Source organism: Amia ocellicauda, chromosome 9, assembly GCF_036373705.1.
Source record: "Amia ocellicauda isolate fAmiCal2 chromosome 9, fAmiCal2.hap1, whole genome shotgun sequence".
In the NCBI taxonomy this organism is placed as follows: Eukaryota; Metazoa; Chordata; class Actinopteri; order Amiiformes; family Amiidae; genus Amia; species Amia ocellicauda.
The window spans coordinates 13779894-13800707 of NC_089858.1; the positions used below are offsets into that span (position 1 = coordinate 13779894).

The following is a 20814-nucleotide window of genomic DNA, read 5'->3' on the forward strand; positions in this document are numbered from 1 at the left end:
TGAAAACGGTACTTCAGTTACTTCTCGCTTATTACGTTGAAACGGCATCAAGATATCCCCTTTTTGACTGAAGAGTTGAAACAGGGTCAAGCTACTCTTCACAGCGTGACGATTGCGGCAGAGTTGACCTGCAGAATGAAAGAGATTCCCTTATCGACACGACCAGGCCGGCAAACCCAAGTGATTCAAAGCCATTAGTTTAACAGTCAGCGCTGCACATTAAGCAAACGCTATCGCCACTCACCGTCACCGAGACATTTAAACCTGACAATCTGTAATTCATGTGTAAAAAATAAAAACTGTAATTATTAGAATTATTATTAGATCATTAATAATGTAATGATTCTCCTTCATTGTTGTATTGATAATGCTCACTTTTCTGCTGACTAATGTACCGTTCTATGAAGCCCACAGGTCCTGGTCACAGGAAACCTGCGATGGTAGAGGAGCACAGACCTGAAACAGCTGCATTTGTCCTAGATATTCAAGTTACTGATTAAAATAACTCATAGCTCTGAAGGGCTGGAGACCCTGCTGTGCTGTGTCTGTCCAGGTCCAGTACTGTATTGCAGCATAGGAACCAGGTACTGCGGGGCACTGCTGTGCAATATACTGTGCAATTTCCAGTAGTGAAATGAAAGAGAGAGAGAGCTGAATGAGTGATTCACACAATTAACACAGCTTAAGCACAGATAGCCGCAAGACAGCAGGCAAACTGATATTATAAAACACTGACAAAACACACACACGGAGGTAGAGGGAGAGCGATAGAGGCTGTACTTGTTCTCACCTCTCCTCTCTCTCTCTGTTCCTGGAATATAATCAATGCTCCACAGTGGCAATTAACACTGGACACTATGGGCAGCAGGATATTAAAAGGCAGGGGTCCATCAAAAACAATTGAGCACATTGTTAAGACTGAGAAAAGGGGGCACTTTTGGGGTATAGGCGGCCAGGGGCAGAGGGCAGGGGCAGTGGGGCAGTGGGGCAGCCCCACACTTATGCAGTGCTCAGGCAGATGGGATATTTGTGATTGGTTGGGAGTGGATAAGAGACAGAACACTGGAGTAACAGTACAAAAAATGCATTTATTTATTATTCTTTGTTTCATTTAATGTTTTATGATTTATTTATTTATTTTATTTTGGGTACAGCGCTGGCAGGCAGGGCCAGGCTCGAAACATCAGCAAATTACTGGAATAATTTACTCTTGCTCTACCTCTCTGACTCTCTCGCTCTCTCTCTCTGATAGGATCTGGGGCTGTCACAGTGCTCTTCACGTTATTGCTGATATAAATTAGTTTCTGTTCTTCAGGGTAGTGATGGTGGGGGGTTGTGTTTCTTCAGACTGTCTTATTGTCCCTCAGCAATGACAGCAGTACACCACAGGGGGGACGCTTGGTGATGTTCTCCTGTACATTTGTGGGGGATTGTTTTGTTTTGTTTTCCCTCTTCTGTTTATTATTTTGTTCTTCTCTTGTTATTGCTGTTTTTATTGCACTGCGCTCAGGGGAACAAGGGCCACAACATGACAAGCTGATACAGGAGACAGAAGTGTTTCATGTAAAAACACTCAATATGAGAAACAAAAAACAGCAATAAAACAAAATGACACAAGATGGGGGAAATATATACATTGAATAAAGAAATACTACTCTACTGCTCTACTGTGTCTCTCCAGGACCAGGGCTGGAGGCCCTCAGCTTTGTAGGCAGAAGATTTCCTAGCAGTCGTGCGATGCAGTGTTTACTGCTTGACATTGTGTGAGCAGAGCCCTCATGATATCATACCAGGAAAACATGCTTCCATACAGGATGGCACCCTGATTGGCAGATAAAGTTAATCCAGCGATTAAGAGCTTAAGTCTGGTCAGTATCCAGACATGCAGCTTTATCGTATCATTGCCTGTACACAGATCTGTGCCCTGTGGCTGACTTATTTATGCATGTACCTATGTAAGGCTGGAGACCCTGCTGTACTGTTCTGTGTCTCTCCAGCACCAGGGATGGAGACCCTTCTGTACTGTACTTGTACTGTTCCACAGCTCTCCAGGACCTTAAAGACCCAGGTTTGAAGAGTATAACAGTACAGTATAAAACCAGTACAGTATATAACTAGTACATGCTGGGGGCAAATCATCTTGCATGGAATATTTAGGTGCAAAAACACAAATGACAGGGGTCCTTCCAGAACACACAGACAGAACACCAGCTGAGATATACAGACAGACACACAGACAAATACACAGACACAGTCAGAACACACAGACACACAGACTGAAGCATTCCAGTCGTTTTTGCCATGTTTATTTCTTTCTCAATACAATATCTTCTACTGAATCATTTTTGATAGTTCTAAAATGCCTGTTTAGGTTCAGGCAGTGGGGTTCAGTCAGTAAGTCAGAACCTGGTGCGTATATATAAATATATACATATATATTTCTATACCTATCACAATAGAGAAGAATGCCACTGCTAGGATGGATAATCTGATGTCAGTAAAGATCAGCTCACTACAGAATACAGATACAAAGTGACCGTCAGAGCAACGAGCAGTAGGACTGCCTGCATTATCAATCTGGCTTTGACAGGTTCTTCTCTATAATAACAACCGAGGTTAGTACCCAAGCGATGGTTTGAGGTGAAGAGGGCTCCGCAGAGAGCAAGACAGCTTTCATAGATAAGGGACTGTTGGAAATACCACCACTAAATGTCACGGTGCAGCCCGGAGGAATACCAGCATTCGCCCCCATACACACACACCCCTTAGAGGAAGTGATGTTGCCCATCTCTCGTGGAATGTTACTGACATTCTGTGCAAGTGCTGCCCAGCGAACACTGGGTTACCTGGCACCAGGATGCCTCCCCCACCTGCCCACAGGCACACTCACCCCCACCTTCACCACAACCAACAACAACACCCATGACACAATCACCATGACAATCTGTGGCTCCTGATTTGTATCCCCAATTACTTCAAAATAATGGATCAAGTGATTAAATTAACCAGATTAGCTAGATTGAAATCCGGGCGTCTGGGGGAGTGGAGGGAGGGTGTGGGGTTAAAGAACACTCCAGATGGGGTGGTGGTGGTTGTAAAAGTGTGGTCAGTGTGTATGGCAGGGATGAGAGCTACAGTCCATCTTGGTCACATGGTCTGGGCATCATGGCTGCTGATGCTGCCTACGGAGGAATCAGCCTCGCGGTACACGAAACACCTGGGGAAGATTCCAATGCTGCCAGCCACGTGCCCCTCCATCCACTCCTCGTTCACTGCAGGACACAGGGACAGGACAGTGGATGTCACACAGCCATTCCCACGAGGAGCCCCACACGAATTTCCACCCAGAGACATCCAATCAAGTGCGAAAATGCTCCCAGCTGCAGGAGTCTGTCCCTGTCCCAGACATCCCTGCCTCTCTCTCTCTCTCTCTCTCTCTCTCTCTCGCTCCTTCAAGGACTTCCTTATGGTCTTTCTTTCTTCTGCATCTCCCCTCTCCCCTCTCCCCTCTCTCCATCTCCCTCTCCCTCCCCCACCCCCATCTCCCTCTCCCTCCCCCACCCCCACCCCTGTACCTTCAGACAAGATGTCAATGGTGTCTCCCTCATTGAACTCCAGGTCCTCAGGCCCCTGTGCAGTATAGTCGTACAGAGCCACCACCTGATACAGGATGGGCCGGCCCAGCAGGGGGTCCTCATTCTGACAGAACGAGAGAGAAAGAGAGAGAGGATAATTCATGCTCCATGAGTCTGTCAGTCCTTTGACAACACTAATGTAAGTTAGTCATACCAATGAAGCTGTTTCTAAACTGATTGAATTGACTTGAGAGGTAGAGAGGGGGAAAGGGAGGGAGGGAGGAGAGTGTGAGAAAGAGGGGGAAGCAAAGAGGAGAGCAGTGTTTACAGGATTTTAGAACAGACGTTAGACAGACACACAAACACACAAACAGAAACACAGACAGAAAGATTGACAGAAACAGCGGAACAGACACAGACAGACAGACAGACAGACAGACAGACAGACAGACAGACAGTACCTGGCACCACAGTGTGGCTCTGCCATTCTCCGCCCCCTCCAGCAGCTCCTGCAACTCCACCCCACTGAGGGGCTTCATCACCTGAGAACCCCTCTCTCTGTGTCTGGAAAGAGAGAGAGAGAGAGAGAGAGAGAGAGAGATAGAGAAAGGGAGGGGTGAATTAACTGGATAATTTACATAATAGAAAGATGGGCTCAAGACCCTTTGCGTCTCAATACCTGAGCCGGAGCTGATTGGACGGCTGGCCCAGTTTGTGTGCGATTCGCTCCCGCAGTTTGCTGTACGGTGTCTTCACGGGGACACTCAGAGCCACGGTGAACCTGTAGTGGACCTTAACCACCACAGAGTCGCCCACCTCAGACTCCTCCACACTGCCCCCTGCCAGCTGCTCCAAGGAGGGAAGGACAGAGGGAGAGAAGGAGAGAGTGTGAGGGGGACAGAAAGAAGGAATGAAGTAGACAGAGAGAGAGGGTGGGGGGTGGGTGGTGGTAGTATATATATATGTATTTTCTATATTGTTTAAATATTGTTATATTGTTTGTTATAATTTGTATAATGCTTTGACAATATCAATGTATTACTGTTATGCCAATAAAGCAAATTGAATTGAATGGAGAAAAAGAGAGAGAGCTGTGGGAATGGAGGTTATTCAGTTGGGACACTATATATAGGACATACTTAAACAGCTCAATTCTTTACTTGAATAAAGTATGGAGGCTCACTCATTAGTTATAGCAGTACCAATAGAGTCTAGCACAATTTGACTTAAAATGTTGATAGAGCATCATTATTGCGCCATCTGGTGACACTATTGTGATACTGCATCAGAATAAACTCCCCATAGCTCCTAATTGTATTAATTGGAGTAAATGCTTGCTTTCCTAATTGCACCATATCACCCCCGCTCCCCCCCCCCCACCAGGTTACACACCTTCTTTCTGGCTGTCCTCTGTGCCTCTGATTGTTCAAGCACTTCATCTCCTGAGTGGGGCTGGGGGGCTGGAAGAGGGCTAGAGGGGCTAGTGAGGGCGGGTGGGACAGGAGTGGATGGGGAGACAGGTGGGGGAAACTGATTGCCTGGAGCATCTGTGCAGAGAAAGATACGACACACACATAAATAATAATGAGGATAATAATAATAATAATAATAATAATAATAATAATAATTAATAATAATAATAATTATTATTATTATTATTATTAATAATAATAATAATAATAATAATAATAATAATAATAGTAGTGTTATAAACCAGAGAAATGTGTAAATAGCATAGATAATAATGATATTACTATCAGAGTTGTAAAATGCCTGGCAATGAAAGTCACTGTGCAACTCTCCTGCCCCTATATCGCCCCCTGCCTGACCCCAGTGTGGTCTACTGTTTGCTGGGCACCATACCCAGTGGGGGGGCAGCCTGGCTGGCACGGGACTGCGGGCGCATGGGGGGCTTCAGGTCTGGAGGCAGCGGGATTCCTTTGGGCACACTCTGCAAAAACACAACGATACCGCACACTACTGACACTGCAGATAAACACAGGGCATGGCAACTGACTAAACTACTCACTACATATATTATTAAAATAATCACACAAATCATAAAAAAACAATTATTAAAAAATACAGATTTCAAAAATCATCAATAAATGTATATACATATACACACACACACACACACACACATACACAGACATGCATTGTTTGATGGAGGAAGAGAGGACGTTTGCATGCAGAGAGAGCCTGTCTATCCCTGGTGTTTAGGAGGCTTTATGGTTTGTTTGTAAAACACTTTTTTTCTGTGGTGAAGAATGTTATGTAGCCTGTTGTTTTCTGTTTTCTTCATTTCTTTTATCATTTATTTTGAGAAACTTCTTTGGAAGAAATAATGCATTAGAAGCTCAGAGAACAGTCTTCAGGCCATGAGAGAGAGTGACATGGAGGGGGAATGCATAGAGACAGAGAAAGATGAGTACCTTCAAATCCTTCTTCTGGGGCTTGTTGACATCTATTGGTTCCAGGACAGAGAGGGGTAGCTGGACTTTCTGCAGAGAGAGGAGGGGGAGGGAAGGAGGGGGTTGAGAAAAAGAGTGAAAGGTCAGTGAAAAAATAAAATGAAATGAAAGAGCCAATGACAGCGCAGGCCCACTGTCTCGAGTTGCAGCCCGTGTGTTGTGTTGTGGTGTCCGGCTACCCCCGCCTCTCTGGTGCCCCTACCTGTCCATCGTAGATAACGGTGGCCTGTCCATCACTCCCGCTGTCATCCAGCATGAACACGGGCTCCCCGCGCAGCACCTGCAGCTCTCCTGGCCCCCGCGCTGTGTACCTGGACCGCACACGCATGTATCGGGACTCACTGTGGCAAAACACACAAGAGGGAATGCACAGCTGACCTCAGATCCACAGACTCGGAAGAACTAGGAACTAAACCTGACTCCAGTGAGCACAGAGTGATATGATAAGATGGCAACACAAACATGGGCTGACCCCAGTGTGTGGGGCAGGACCAGGTCAGATGGTACTGCTGTGGACACTCACTGTGCTGCGGCCTTGGGCTCGTAGTATCCCGGCTTCTGCAGAGAAAACACCACAGTCAGAGAGCACTGAGACTCTCATCCAATATACCCCAGTCCAGTCTCGTCCATTTCCATGCCCCCCCCCACCACCCTTCCTGTGCCGTACCTGCAGCCTCAGAGGCTCGAACCCTCCGAAGTCATCATTGGGAATCACTGATGAGATCACCTGCAACACAGCCAGGACACACTGACACACTGATGCACTGATGTCTGTGTTTCTGTCCAAGTGTTTCAGTGCGTCACTATATCAGAGTGTCAGTGAGTCAGAATGTCAGAGTGTTAGTATGCCAGTGTGTCAATGTGTCAGCATGTCAGTGTGTCAGTGTCAGTGTGTGTGGTACCTTGGGTTTCCCCAGGAAGTCCCTCTGCTCGAGCTGCTCCACATCTTGCTTCCTGGGCCGGAACACCTCACCCTCTGGGACCAAGAGGGGCTTCAGCACCTCAAGCCTCTGAGAGAGAGGGAGAGGGAGAGAGAGAGATCAGCAGGAGATGAGGAGGAAAAGCAAATCAGGGCAGAGATCAAGAGAAAAAGTAAAAAAAAAAAAATATATATATATATATATATATATATATATATATATATATATATATATATATATATACACACTGATCAGCCATAACATTATGACCACTGACAGGTGAAGTGAATAACACTGTCTGGGTGGGATATATTAGGCAGCAAGTTAACATTTTGTCTTCAAAATCAATGTGTTAGATGCAGGACAAATGGGCAAGTGTAAGGATCTGAAGACTTTGACGAGGGCCAAATTGTGATGGCTAGACGACTGGGTCAGAGCATCTCCAAAACTGCAGCTCTTGTGGGGTGTTCCCGGTCTGCAGTGGTCAGTACCTATCAAAAGTGCTCCAAGGAAGGAAAAGCGGTGAACCGGCGACAGGGTCATGGGCGGCCAAGGCTCATTGATGCACGTGGGGAGCGAAGGCTGGCTCGTGTGGTCCGATCCAACAGACGAGCTACTCAAATTGCTGAAAAGTTAATGCTGGTTCTGATAGAAAGGTGTCAGAACACACAGTGCATCGCAGTTTGTTGCGTATGGGGCTGCGCAGCCGCAGACCAGTCAGGGTGCCCATGCTGACCCCTGTCCACTGCCGAAAGTGCCTACAATGGGCACGTGAGCATCAGAACTGGACCACGGAGCAATGGAAGAAGGTGGCCTGGTCTGATGAATCACAAGTTCAAGGTGTTGACTTGGCCTCCAAAGTCCCCAGATCTCAATCCAATCGAACATCTGTGGGATGTGCTGGACAAACAAGTCCGATCCATGGAGGCCCCACCTCTCAACTTACAGGACTTAAAGGATCTGCTGCTAACGTCTTGGTGCCAGATACCACAGCACACCTTCAGAGGTCTAGTGGAGTCCATGCCTCGACGGGTCAGGGCTGTTTTGGCGGCAAAAGGGGGACCTACACAATATTAGGCAGGTAGTCATAATGTTATGGCTGATCAATGTATATATATGGCTCATACACATAGCCCCCCAGGACTCACAGCGAGACTGTCCAAGCTCAGCTTCAGGTTGACCCCCCGTGCCCCCCCCTGCTGCTGAGATGCCTCCAGCAGCAGATCCTCCGCAGTGTCCCAGTGGCACAGCCTGGTCTGGACTGCAGCCATGTTATACAGCACCTGAACAGCAGGGGGTGCAAACACACATGTACACACAGACAAGTGAGACATATATACACACACACACACACATAGAAGCAATTAAGATACACACAGAAACACGCAGACAGAAAAACACAACATGTACACACACAGAGGAGTGAAACAGAAAGACACAAACAGACAGAGAGAGACATTTTCCAAATAAGAACACATATTTCCCTCCATGCTCTCTCTCTCCTGTGCACACTAGTCTGCCGTGTTTATCAGCGCATTCCTGGATTCCTCACATTCTGATCAAACACTTCCTGCAACGGACAAACACTGACTCCACTGAGCCATTGCTCACACACACACACACACACACACACGCCCACACTGCCTGAGCGTCAGATGAACACAGAGACAGACCTGCCAGCTGTACAGTTTGTAGCGCAGCCCCAGCTGCCTGTAGTCAATGACAGAGTTTCCTCTCATGTGCTTCTGTGCCAAAGCGCAGTCTCCCAGGGCCTCATCCAGCCTGAGAGAGAGGGGGAGAGACACAGAATTATTATTATTATTATTATTATTATTATTATTATTATTATTTCTTAGCAGACATCGTTATCCAGGGTGACTTACAATTGTTACAATATACCACATATTACCCATTTATGCAGCTGGGTTTTTACTAGAGCAGTCTAGGTACACTACCTTGCTCAACGGTACAGTAGCAGAATGTAGAATGGGAATCGATATCCTCACCACCCTCTGCTCAGGAGTCCAGACCCCTAACCACTACTCCACACTGCTGCCTTGCACACAGGTGTACGTAACCTCTGCACACAGGTGTGCCTATTCACCACATTCCTGTTTGTGACCCCACCTTCCTTCACAGGTGTAAGTTTACAGGGTGTCTCTCACCTGTCAGCCAGCATGTGCACAGCTGCCCTCTGGAAAAAGCCCACAGCGAGACGCTCATCCTTCGCAATAGTCTGATCCAGAGCCTGAACACACACACACACACACACACACACAATAGACAGAGCCTGGTTAAGACAGGTACACACACTCTCACTCTCACTCTCACAACCAGCTCACTTTCCACTCACCCTCACCCCTTTCCTCCTCCCTCTCCCATTCCCTCCCCAATATGATCTCTCCTCTCCTTTATCTCTCCCCCTCACCCCTCTCTCCCACCTCTCTCTCTCCTGCAATCCTTCTCCCCCCTCCCATCCACACCTTGATGGTGAGCTCCAGGCGGCCCAGTGTGAGCAGGATTGAGGCGGTTGTGAATAGCGTGCGGGCCGTGGGCTCAGAAATCTGCCCCAGTGCGGTCAGTGCCGCCTCCCAGTCCCTTCGGTCAACAGCACCCACTGCCTCACTCCACAGCCTGATCAGCTCCGTGTACAGCATGGTACTGCCCTACACAGGGAGAGAGAGAGGGAAAGGGAGGGGGAGGGAAAGAGAGGGGAGAGGAAGGAGAGGGAGAAGTGGGAGAGAAGGGAAGAGAAGGGATGGGGTTATAGTAATATAAATTATGTAGACAGTGGGTATACAGGTAAATAAAGTTCAATATAGCTGATTACAGGTGTGTAGATGTGTATATAGTTCTGAGCAGCCATATACAGATTAATATAGGTTTCCAATATAATAAAAATAATACAATTATTCTCATGTACATGTGTTTACAGGTGTATACAGTTCTATACAGGTGTTTATATGTGTATAAAGTTCTGTACAGGTGTTTACAGGTGTATACAGTTCTGTACAGGTGTTTAGAGGACTTTGATGTTATGTACAGGTGTTTACAGGTGTATAAAGTTCTGTACAGCTGTTTACCAGTGTATACAGTTCTGTACAGCTGTTTACATGTGTATAAAGTTCTGTACAGATGTGCACAGCTGTTTACAGGTGTATAAAAATCTGCACAGGTGTTTACAGTTGTATAAAGGTGTGTACAGATGTGTACAGGTATGTGCAGTTCTGTACAGGTGTTTAAAGCTGTATAAAGCTCTGTACAAGTATAAACGAGTGCATACAGCTCTGTACAGGTGTATAAAGTTCTGTACATGTGTTTACAGGTGAATACAGTTCTGTACATGTGTTTACAGGTGTATGAAATTCTGTACAGGTGCAGGCAGGTCAATTCAGTCTGAAACGGATATTTTTTTAAATAATCAGAGCAGCAAACAGAGACAGCTCTCGCACCATTAACATCAGCTCAAACTGCAATGCAGAGGTAGGCTGAGCAAATAGAGGGATGTCTAGAGAGCTTACCTGTGTAGAGATGGTTCCTCTGTGCTGTAGAGAGCGTCTCTGTGCTGTAGAGATGGTTCCTCTGTGCTGTAGAGAGCGTCTCTGTGCTGTTCAGGTGCGTACAGGTGAGCTTCAGACAGGCAGAGAGTCGTCTGCTCTGAGAACAGGGAAGTGTCTGCTCTGCCACACCAGATCACACCCACACCAGGAAGTAAATAGCTGCATGAAACACACGTACACACACAGACAAAAAAAAAACACACTCATACATAAACATACAGGCAGAAATACACACACACACACACACCTATAGAAACACAAACACACACTCTCACACACAAACACACACAGACAGAAACACACATACACAGAGAAACACAGAAACACCCATCAATTATTGTAAGATTTTACCAACTAGAAAACATTTCCTCACTGACCCTTACATGTGTCCCGCACACCTCCTCCTCCCACTGCATTCCTCCTAAGCCTCTCTATTGCTGACAGAAAACCAGGAAGATAAGGAAGGAGGAAAGAAGAAACAAGGAAAGAAAGAAAGAAAGAAAGTAAATGGGTATTTCCAGAATTGCCACACAGTGGACAAGAGGTGTTGGTTGGGGGTACTGAACACGGAATAAGGAGGGGACGAGGGGTTTGTTTATTATTATGCCGGTTTTTATTGCTGGTTTTGAATGTCAGTTTTGTACTTGTTTTTTTGTGCACTGCAACCCTGTTTGCAATGGTGTGAGTGTGTGTGTGTGGGGGGGGTTAGTGGTCATGTTAGATGAATGGGGTGCTGTGATGTTATGATAGTGAGTTCAGTGGAGTTGTGGGGCTTGGATTGCAGGCTTTTGACTTTTATTGAAGATCTGATTGTTTGAGGCTTTTTTTTATCTTTTCTGTATGTTTTGTGTAGGGTATAATGGTTTGGAGGGTGGAGTCAGACAGGGACAGAGGGAGGGGGAGGGGGGTTAAAGAATGCTAATGGTTTTCTTTGTGCCGAACAGCTACATATATTCGACTGTTTTATTATTTTCTTTGTTCTGTCCTCTAAGTTCAACAAAGGTTGTTAAAAAGTCACAAAAAAGTAATCCTCTTTCTTGAGGAAGTGCAGCGATTGTGTGATCTGAGAAGAGGAGGGGGAGGAGGATCACTCTTTAAGTAGACACACACAGACACACACATACACAAACGGACAGACACACAAAGACAGAATAGGACACTGAACAGTCTGGAGGCTCTGTGTGTCACAGATCAGAGTTCCAACTACCATTGTCCTGGTTACAATTGTCTTGCCTTTGTGTGAGTGTGTCTGGAGAGAACACACACAAACACACACACACTTTGCAGTGATGCCAGGAGCGCTTCAACAAATCTCAGCTCCTCAGCAGTGCAGTCTGCAGCAGGGTCTCCGAGCCTTTTCTAGCATAGGACACAGCTACTAGCTACAGGTTTACCAATCAGGATCTGAAAATCTTAATATTTATTGAATAATTGAGTACAAGTGCTGTTCTGGTACTACCGTGTGATGTTTAAGCCCACAACAATGTAAATGACAGAAACCTGAAGGTTAATTGCACAGACATTGCACTGACTGGCATGTTCTGTGTGTTTCACCTATCTGTAATCTGGTTTCCACCTTGTCCACAAGAGGGCAGCATTGAGCATGTGCCTGTATATACAGTGATATAGCGGTGTTGGGTTTAGTTGTAGGTTTCTGTGTATATGCGTGTATGCTAATTAATACTGTCCCTTCAGGTTGTCTGTCCCAGCCCCCCCAGGAGGGGGCAGTGCATCACCCTGGCCCCACCACCCGTGCAGCAACCCTCCTAGGTGTGGGTGAGGGATTGTGTGACTCACACACACAAATGCACAGGCAAATTAACACTCACAGTTAAATACACTCACACGGACACAGAGAGAACAGTAATATGAAAATGTAGATTGAATTCCTTGTATTTTAATAAACAAATTGATCCAACTACTTGTACGTTTATTACCATTACTACTGCCCAGGTCCGTGATCAGTATGAGTTGCAGAAGTATACATTTTGAGAGCAAAAACAGTAGAAATGGAAACAGCTAAAATTAAATTTACAACCATTTAAGAAACATGACACAAACCAATGATAGATTAATTCCCTATAATATTAATTATTCCTACCTTATCAGTGGGAGAATTGTTTCTTAACTTAATGCACAAATAGGGGGATTCGGGATTGTAATTTAGACCGGAAGAGACAGTCATCTTCCAAAGAAAGTCGGGAGTGGTATTTTGTTTTAATTGCAGTTAATGCTGAGAAAAAGCCCAGTTTTAAATAAGCTTCGTTATATTTTCGGCTTTTGCGTTTTGCTTTTTTTCAGTGATTTTAGAATATGTTTAATATATACAGTCTGTGCAAAAGTTTTAGGCAGGTGTGAAAAAATACTGTAACGTAAGAATGCTTTCAAAAATAGACATGTTAATAGATTATATGTATCAATTAACTAAATAGTGCACCCACGCAAAGTGAGTGAGCAGACTAAAAATCTACATCAAATCCATATTTGGTGTGACCACCCTTTGCCTTCAAAACAGCATCAATTATTCTAGGTTCACTTGCACCCAGTCAGGGATTTTGTAGGCATACAGTCAGGTGTATGATTTAACAATTATACCAAACAGGTGCTAATGATCATCAATTCAATACGTAGGTTGAAACACAATCATTCACTGAAATACAAACAGCTGTGTAGGAGGAATAAAACGGTGAGGAAGTTACTTATTTCACACCTGCATAAAATCTTTTGTACAGTATATTGTATATGTATGAATTATCTACACTTTTAACTAGCGCGATCTTTCCTTGACACACACCTGCACCCTCCTTGGAAGGTACATCCCTCGATTTGACCTAGACGAAGCTACAAATCGCATTTACTGATTTTAACTTACTAGCTAATTAGATAAATTGATCATTGATGCTGCAGAAGTAGGTAGCAGTGTTATAGTATAGATTTATACTGAGGCAAAAAAAATAACAAACTCTTGCCGATCCTATTCAAGGTAAAACTCGCTACAGATGCAAATACACTGCCACCATGTTTTAATAAAGCGCTATTTGGTGGCAGCTGGCAGGTAAGGTGAACTTGAACTGCCCAGTTAAAGTAACGCAAAAAAGCCATCTGGTTTAGCTACACAATTAATGTGCACGCTACTATACAGCAATACAAATTAAGAATAATCAAATGGTACAATACCTTTCTCTTGTGCCTGGTTTTTCTTCAGTTTATGTGTACGCTTTTGTGCACCACATTGGTGCGTTCTTGGTATTTTTCCCTCCATTATAATTTGCATTATATTATAATAATCGCAATCCAAAAATATATATATTTTCTGTTTCACCCAACGTATATCAAGATCAAACCGATGGCAATTTTTTTATGTTTGATTCCATGATCAAACATAAAATCCAACCTGAAAACTGATCACTGTGATCAATTATAGAAAATCATTTAAAATATATTCAATGTATTATTAGTTTTTGCTACGGTCCATGACCGCTAGGGGGGGCCCTAGCAAAAACGAATAATACATTGAATATATTTTAAATGATTTTCTATAATTGATCACAGTGATCAGTACTAAGTCGAAGGGGTCAAATACTTATTTCCCTCATTAACATGCAAATCAATGTATAACTTTTTTGAAATGCGTTTTTCTGGATTTGTTTGTTGTTATTCTGTCTCTCACTGTTAAAATACACCTACCATTAAAATTATAGACTGATCATTTCTTTGTCAGTGGGCAAACATACAAAATCAGCAGGGGATCAAATACTTTTTTCCCCCACTGTACAGATTAACATTAGTGAGAGTACTTGATGTAATAGTAGTAGTAGCAGATAGTTAGGTCAGGAGTAGTGTGGAAACGTATAGTAGGTTAGTATCTGTAGTATAACAGCAGGTGCAGGAGGTATAGGTGATCGTGTGTATGGTATACTGGAGACTGGGTCCCAGGACCAGGGCAGGGAACCACTGGCCGTATTTGACCGCTACTTTAAAGACAGACATCTGGTTGAACCGGTTTAAATCCTCACTGCAGGTTGACTTTCGATCTTACAACAGAACACGACTAATAATAACACAAATAAAAATAATATAAAATATGAAAAATTAGCATTTTCCATGCTTCTTGCATTATTGATTGATTTTCCTCCTTGCTCCCTTTCCCGTAACCCTTGACTGTACCTGACGGCACTTAGCTTTACTTTCCAGGATGTATGTCCGCACTTACTGTACTAAACTGTATAAATTGTAAGTTGTAAAATGTATTATATCTGGAATTGCTTTGTTTAATGTAAATTTGAATTAGTACTGTTTGATGCCTTGTACTTAACTGTATTATTGTACTTTGTATTGCGCTTATGTTGTAAGTCGCACTGGATACGGGCGTCTGCCAAGAAATAATAATAATAATAATAATAATAATAATAATGATAATAATAATAATAATAATAATAATAATAATAATAATAATAATAATAATAATAATGAAGTCTTTAGGACGTTAACGCAGTCGGGGTTGTCAGCCACCTTGGACGAAGGCGTCCATCACAGGACGTGCAGCGCGGGGGGCTGGGAGTGACGGGGCTGGGGGGCACGTTAACTGTCACCCGCTGCTCACGGGCTGACGTTACCGGCTGAGATAACCGGTTTAGCGAGCGTCATGACGACAGCACTGTACGTGCCCCCAGCCCCCCTCCCTCTTTCTCTCTCCAGCCGGGAGCTCGCCAGCTCCCCTGCCCAGTCCTGCCTGTCCGCCACGCACCGCGCAGCTCCGCATCCTCCGCACACTGCGCACCGAAGCGCCGCCAGCAGCAGCGCCCTGCGACCGGCACACAGACACCCCCAGCACCGCGGGGTCCCGGACTGGACACAAGCGTCGCGTTGCGCTTCGGGGGTGGCTGGGTGGGGGGTCTTTGGTGACGTCGGCTTTATTCTTATTGTTGTAATTCTTTTAAGCCGCTTGGTTCCGTGCGCGGTGCCCCTCGCAGGGATGGGGAAATGACCTGCCGCTGTACGGACGCCACCTCCTAGGATGCTACCCCGCTTAGGAGCTCCCGGCGGCCGGCCCGGGTCCTCTCTGCTGCTCGGGCTCTGGGTCTGCACGATTGTAGTGACTGTCAGCGACAGCCTGTCAGGTAAGACACCGACTATGATGATGATAATGATGATGATTATTCTCATTCTTTTATATTGATTTGTTGACTGCACAGCTGCTCTCCATAGACGTGTCGTGTTGGCGTCCGTAATGACGGCTCGGTATTATCCTGTACATCGTATGCGCAGCGTTAACGGAGCCCGTGGTGTCTCTTGTGTTGTACAGTATCCTGTTCAAAATGGTACCCGCATTCCCTGGAAAATGTGGCTTAACCGTTGGAAACATTATTATTATTATGAATAAGAATTGGCTTTGATTAGTATTGATTCATAATAATGTTGTTGATGATGATGATGATGTGTGTATGTGTTGTTTGACGAAGAAACGACCCCCTTCTGTTGCTACGGACGATTGTAAAATGTGCAACAGCGTAACAGTTCTGATCGCGGATTACTGGCGGAGGACTGCTGACATGTCTGCTAGGTTGCGGGAGCTTGCTATGCCGTGCGTTGTTTTCCCACCTTCCCGTATGTTATATTGTTTCCATATTGATGCCGTGTAAAGATTGCGTTTGCGTTGCGTTAACACCTGGTTCTGCTACAAAGAAAGCGCATAGGCGCCGTGCATGAAAGGGCTGCACATGAGAACAGCAGGCGTCACAGCCGCTGTGTTGACACGGCTCCGCACAGTGACAGGGTCGCTGTCATAACACATACAGGGCCCAGGCTGCCCAGCAGGACAGACACCTGGAAATCTACAGGGAGCTCCAGATCTTGTGCTGGTATCATACCATTGTGCCGGTGTCTTACCGTTCAAGGAAAGAATTGGAGGACATAAAATAAAAACTGAAAAAATAAACAAGCTGGTGAAATAAAGGAGGGATGTGAACAATGGAGATAAATACTCCCCCTCCCTCCCCCCCTCTCTCTCTCACATGCACACACAGGCCTTCCATACTGTTCAGCTCTGCTTTTACAAAGCGAACAACAGCTGTGACGGGAGATAACTTGTATTGGATAAATGAAAGAGTGAAAGACAGGATATCTCCCCCACACCTCTCTCTCTCTCTCTTTCCCTCTCCTAACATTTATAAGGTTGCACCAGTTTGTCTCCCAGAGCAGGGCCAAGGAAGCTGGGATATTGAAATATATGGAGCGTAGTTTATAAAAAGTTAAACTAACATACACAGTGTATACACACAGACATGCACATACACACATAATAGTAATAATAATATAATTATAGTTGTGTCTGTGAGTATTTTTTTTAACACCTGCATTTTAATTGTGAATGAATTGTGATTGATCAGAGCATGGTGATTGGGTATTTAGATCTTTTCACAGGTTTGTCCGACTCGGTTTGTCATAGAATCGCCCTGAGAATAGTGCTCCCGTCCCCGTGCCGCTCCTGCAGAGCTCAGCGCAGCCAGTCTGTTTAAATCAGCAGCTTAAGGCAGCAGGAACAGATATTAAATTGATCCACATAATCAACTAACAAGTTCAATTAGACAATTAAGAGCTCAGCTACACATGGCAACACAAAACAAACGACCTTGCGGACCTTGAGATCTGGAGGGGTGTGTGTATGTTATTTAACTCGACTATTAAACTGCAGCTGTCGCTCCCTATGTCTGTCTGTCTGTCTTGTCATTGTCACCGTCACCGAAATGCCGTCTTTCTCTGTTTGTTTGTTGGTTTTGCTCACTTGTCTGTATGCGTGTTTTGGAGAGTCAGAGTGTGTGTCATGGTGTTCTAGAATGCTGGCCATCCCCAGCTGGTGTTCCGTGTGGAGCTGGGGTCCGAGTGTGTGAGCCGAACCCTGAGGACACACATGAGCACTACAGCACCGTCTCTCTCTCTCTGTTCATCCCTTCATCCTGCTTCTCCCTGTTTTGCCTTCTTGATCTTTTTCCACCCCCCAAACCCCCCCCCGACCCTGACCTGTCTATCTCTCAGAGTGTTGATTGCGTCTAAATTTGGAAAGGTGAACCCACACTGTGGCAGATAAGGCTGTGTGAGTGTGAGTGCGACCTGTGCCTGCTTCTGCACTGGCTCGTCACAAAGTTAATTAATTAGGCCTTCTTTATAAAGGGCTTTTCTAATGAATGTGTTCCTCATGGGTGGAATCTAATAGGCGGTTTATTTTACTGACATGACACCTTTTCTTTTTAATTAGACTTCACCGGTCAGATTTGGCTGTATTGTTTTAATCACATGCTTATTTATTTTTCATTCTATTTTTTTCGCATTGATAGAGACGCACATTCACTTTCACACACACACAGTCTCACTTGCATACAAACACTCTCTGCTTCCTTCCTGCCCGATACAGATGTTTTATTTCTTCTTAAATCCACTGCCCGTTCATTTCACTTCCAGCACCACAGCATGTCTGGTCAGGTGTTGATCATCCGTTCTCTTGCATTACTGTCTCTTCTTTCTTTTTTTCCCTCATTCACTTTTCCCTTCTTCCTGATTTATTTATTCCATTTAGATTTAATTGGAGAGTGCGAAGAGAGAGAGAAACCCCACAGAATGAGGGAGAGGGAGGTAGAGATGAGAGAGGGAGAGTATGAACTGGGTTGGGGGCAGGGGATAGAAGTGATTTTTTGCTCTCAGCCTGTGACTCTGGTACAGGCCTTTTTGAAAATGTATTTGCTGGTTTATTTTTTGTTTTTTCATTCCACATGAGCCTTTAATTAGTTAATTGAACCAATCATTTCACTCAGATGCCCCCCAGCTGTTCCAGAAACCTGTAGCCAGCAATCTCCGATCTGCACGTTCAGCCCTGAAGGCAGGGACTGTGCAGGTGCACCATTATTGAGATGGCTGCTGTGGGCGTCAGATGGCTTGGTGTCAGGGCCAGTGGGGCTGTCTGGTTAGCGGGGAGCTGTGGCCCTGGTCTGGGACACCTGCTGGTCACGGGTCAATAAGGGATGTGAGTCGTGACCCGCTTCACTGAATTTAAACAAAAATAACTGTGAATTTACTGAAGGTGTGCGTCATTGTGAGTGTCAGTGTGAGTGTGAGTGAGTGTGAAAAGGCACTTCTGGCTGCCTGGCCCTGAGCTCTGTGTGTGACCACTGCATGCTTGACAGTGCCACAGACCCCCCCCCAACCCCCCATCCCTGCTGTTTGGGATGAGCCGAGCTGCTCCCGTGCTGGGAAGACCTGTCAGCCAGTCTGAACACTTAATCCCCAGAGTAATCCTGCCCGGCCCGGGGTGACAGGAGCAGCGCTGTACAGACGGCAGCTCTGTGTATCTGAAGGGCAGAGGAAGGAGAAGTCCCAGGTGCCCGCTGCCCAGGTGTGAGGGCTTCAGCACACACTGCAGGCAAGGTGTTCCTTAAGAGGGTGGTTTTGTTGATTGAAGGACTCTGTACTCAAGGGGCTCGAATGCAACTGGGATCGGGAGAGCTTCATAGGGCTGTGTCTTCCCCTCTCTCCCTCCGTCTCCCATCAGCTCTGTAGCGCCTGTCCCAGTCGGGCTGTGGGAGCAGTCTGGGGTCAACCTCCTGACAGAGAGCAGGTGGCGGAGATGCATCTCCCGCGGTAACATGTCATAAATCAGTTATAGAGGTTCGGTATTTTCTAGCAAGGTGATCTTCTGTGGTGCGAGCCGACCCATGTCACCATGCTGGAAAACCACAGCCGCACAATTTCCACAGTCTGTTAATGAGTAACTTCCTGCCTGCTGCCTGTGTGTGTGAGTGTGTTTGTGAGAGAGTGTAAATGTGTACTCAGCTGCTTTCACACTAGACAGTTTAACCTGGGTTGAAAATCAAGCACTTTCAAATTATAATTTTCAGCCTGAGACGAAACTCTAAACCAGGGGGAACTTGCCCCTTCTCTTAGAGACTGGGGTGGAGATTTCCAGAATGGGACGAAGCGCTCACCTCGGGTTGGAAAACATTAATGTGAATCGTAACCCGTGTATTGTAGTGCAAGGCCAAGGTGAACGCAAGCAGGGCTGAACTCAAGGGCAAGTCACCCCAGGATTAGATGGTGTAGTGTGAAAATGGCTCTGTACTGTGCGTCTCTGAGTGTACTGTGCAGTGTGTGTGTGTGTGTGTGTGTGTACAGTGGTGTTAATCAACCTGGGAAACTGGCTCCACCTGTTTGCACAGAAACTGTCCCTGATCCTACAGGAGCCTCCCTGCAACTCTGCGACACCCAGGGAGTCCAGTCAGGTGTGGCTTCTGGGTCATGGTGAGTTTGTGAGTGAATGTCAGAGTTAGGCCCAAGGTTAGGGTTTTTAGAGCATTGAGGTTACAGGTTTGCCATTTCGGGCTGCGGTTCAGGTTGTGTTTCGGGGGGGGTTGGGATTCCAGCACCTGGCGGGGCTGGGTGCTAAGCCGTATTGAATCTCCGAGGACGCGGTGGGGTGGGCGAGGGTCAAGGTGAAATGGTACAGAATGAGAACACACTCCTCTTGGAGCCACTGTGACTGCTGACTCCGGGGCGGCGACGCTGCTGCAGGGAGCACAATGGGATTAATGTTTAACACCGTGTGTGTTACGGGGCTGTGCACTGTACAGCAGTGTTTACACAGGCGGCACACAGGAGGCCCGGCTCTCAGGGCTGCTGTTTCAGGTTTTATGTTTATTTAAGTGGATTTTAAATCACTGGTGATACATTCCACCATTAGGAGTGCTGCTGCAATACCCTTCCCCATTCTCCATCTCTCTTCACCTGCCTCTCTCCCTCACTTTTATTGAATTCTCTTCTCCACATCCAAATCCCTGCTGCATTCACTCTCTGTCTCTCTCTCTCTCTCTGTGTGTGCACTCAGTGTCCAACACACAAGCTACAAAACCCAGAGATATTCAGTATAATGTGTAAAGCCCCAGCCCTGCAGGCAGAGCTCTTTGTGGTCTTTGTGAGCTGACCCTCGTCCCTGCGCTGTAGTCGCACCATACTCGCTCCGTACTCTGGACTTGCTGGTAGTCTAATGAATGCCATTTAGCACTGGAGACATGACCTCTGTGCATTGAGTGTGTTTTGTGACAGCTGTTGAGTCACTCTGAGTTAGTCGTCAAATAATAAATACATAAATCAATCAATATACAAATAAATCATAAATATATAAATAACTAATAATTATCATTTAAGTTTGGTCCTTCTTCCCCACTCTCATCTCCATGTACAGTCGCTTAGCAACTCCTCTCTTTCTCAACCTGTCCAGCAGAGATGAATGAGAATTTTG

At 45.7% G+C, this 20814-nt stretch overlaps 2 protein-coding genes across 5 annotated transcripts in view; one reads left to right on the plus strand and one right to left on the minus strand.

Annotated features, from left to right (window-relative positions):
• Positions 1-2290: 2290 nt before the first annotated feature.
• noxa1 (NADPH oxidase activator 1) lies at positions 2291-10963 on the minus strand. 2 transcript variants are annotated; one of them, XM_066713267.1, is made up of 17 exons: positions 10907-10963; positions 10491-10688; positions 9453-9635; positions 9135-9217; positions 8643-8751; positions 8118-8252; positions 6952-7059; positions 6717-6776; positions 6573-6607; positions 6252-6390; positions 6011-6079; positions 5439-5526; positions 4968-5122; positions 4255-4421; positions 4037-4139; positions 3576-3699; positions 2291-3272 (listed from the first exon to the last, which is right to left on the minus strand). In XM_066713267.1, the coding sequence occupies exons 3-17, from the start codon at positions 9624-9626 to the stop codon at positions 3148-3150; spliced, it is 1674 nt and encodes a 557-aa protein (XP_066569364.1). In that variant the 5' UTR covers positions 9627-9635; positions 10491-10688; positions 10907-10963; the 3' UTR covers positions 2291-3147. The 2 variants fall into 2 exon arrangements, with proteins under 2 accessions (XP_066569364.1, XP_066569363.1); XM_066713266.1 differs by lacking the exon at positions 10907-10963 and having other exon boundaries at positions 10491-10879.
• Positions 10964-15220: 4257 nt separating this feature from the next.
• The window catches only part of npdc1a (neural proliferation, differentiation and control, 1a), a 32609-nt gene continuing 27015 nt past the window's right edge, over positions 15221-20814 (plus strand). Inside the window, exon 1 of one of the 3 annotated variants that reach the window (XM_066713269.1) lies at positions 15221-15649. In XM_066713269.1, coding sequence (XP_066569366.1) covers positions 15547-15649 — 103 coding nt within the window. In that variant the 5' untranslated portion in view covers positions 15221-15546. The remainder of the gene's footprint in view (positions 15650-20814) is intronic. The other 2 variants (XM_066713268.1, XM_066713270.1) reach the window with 2 other exon arrangements.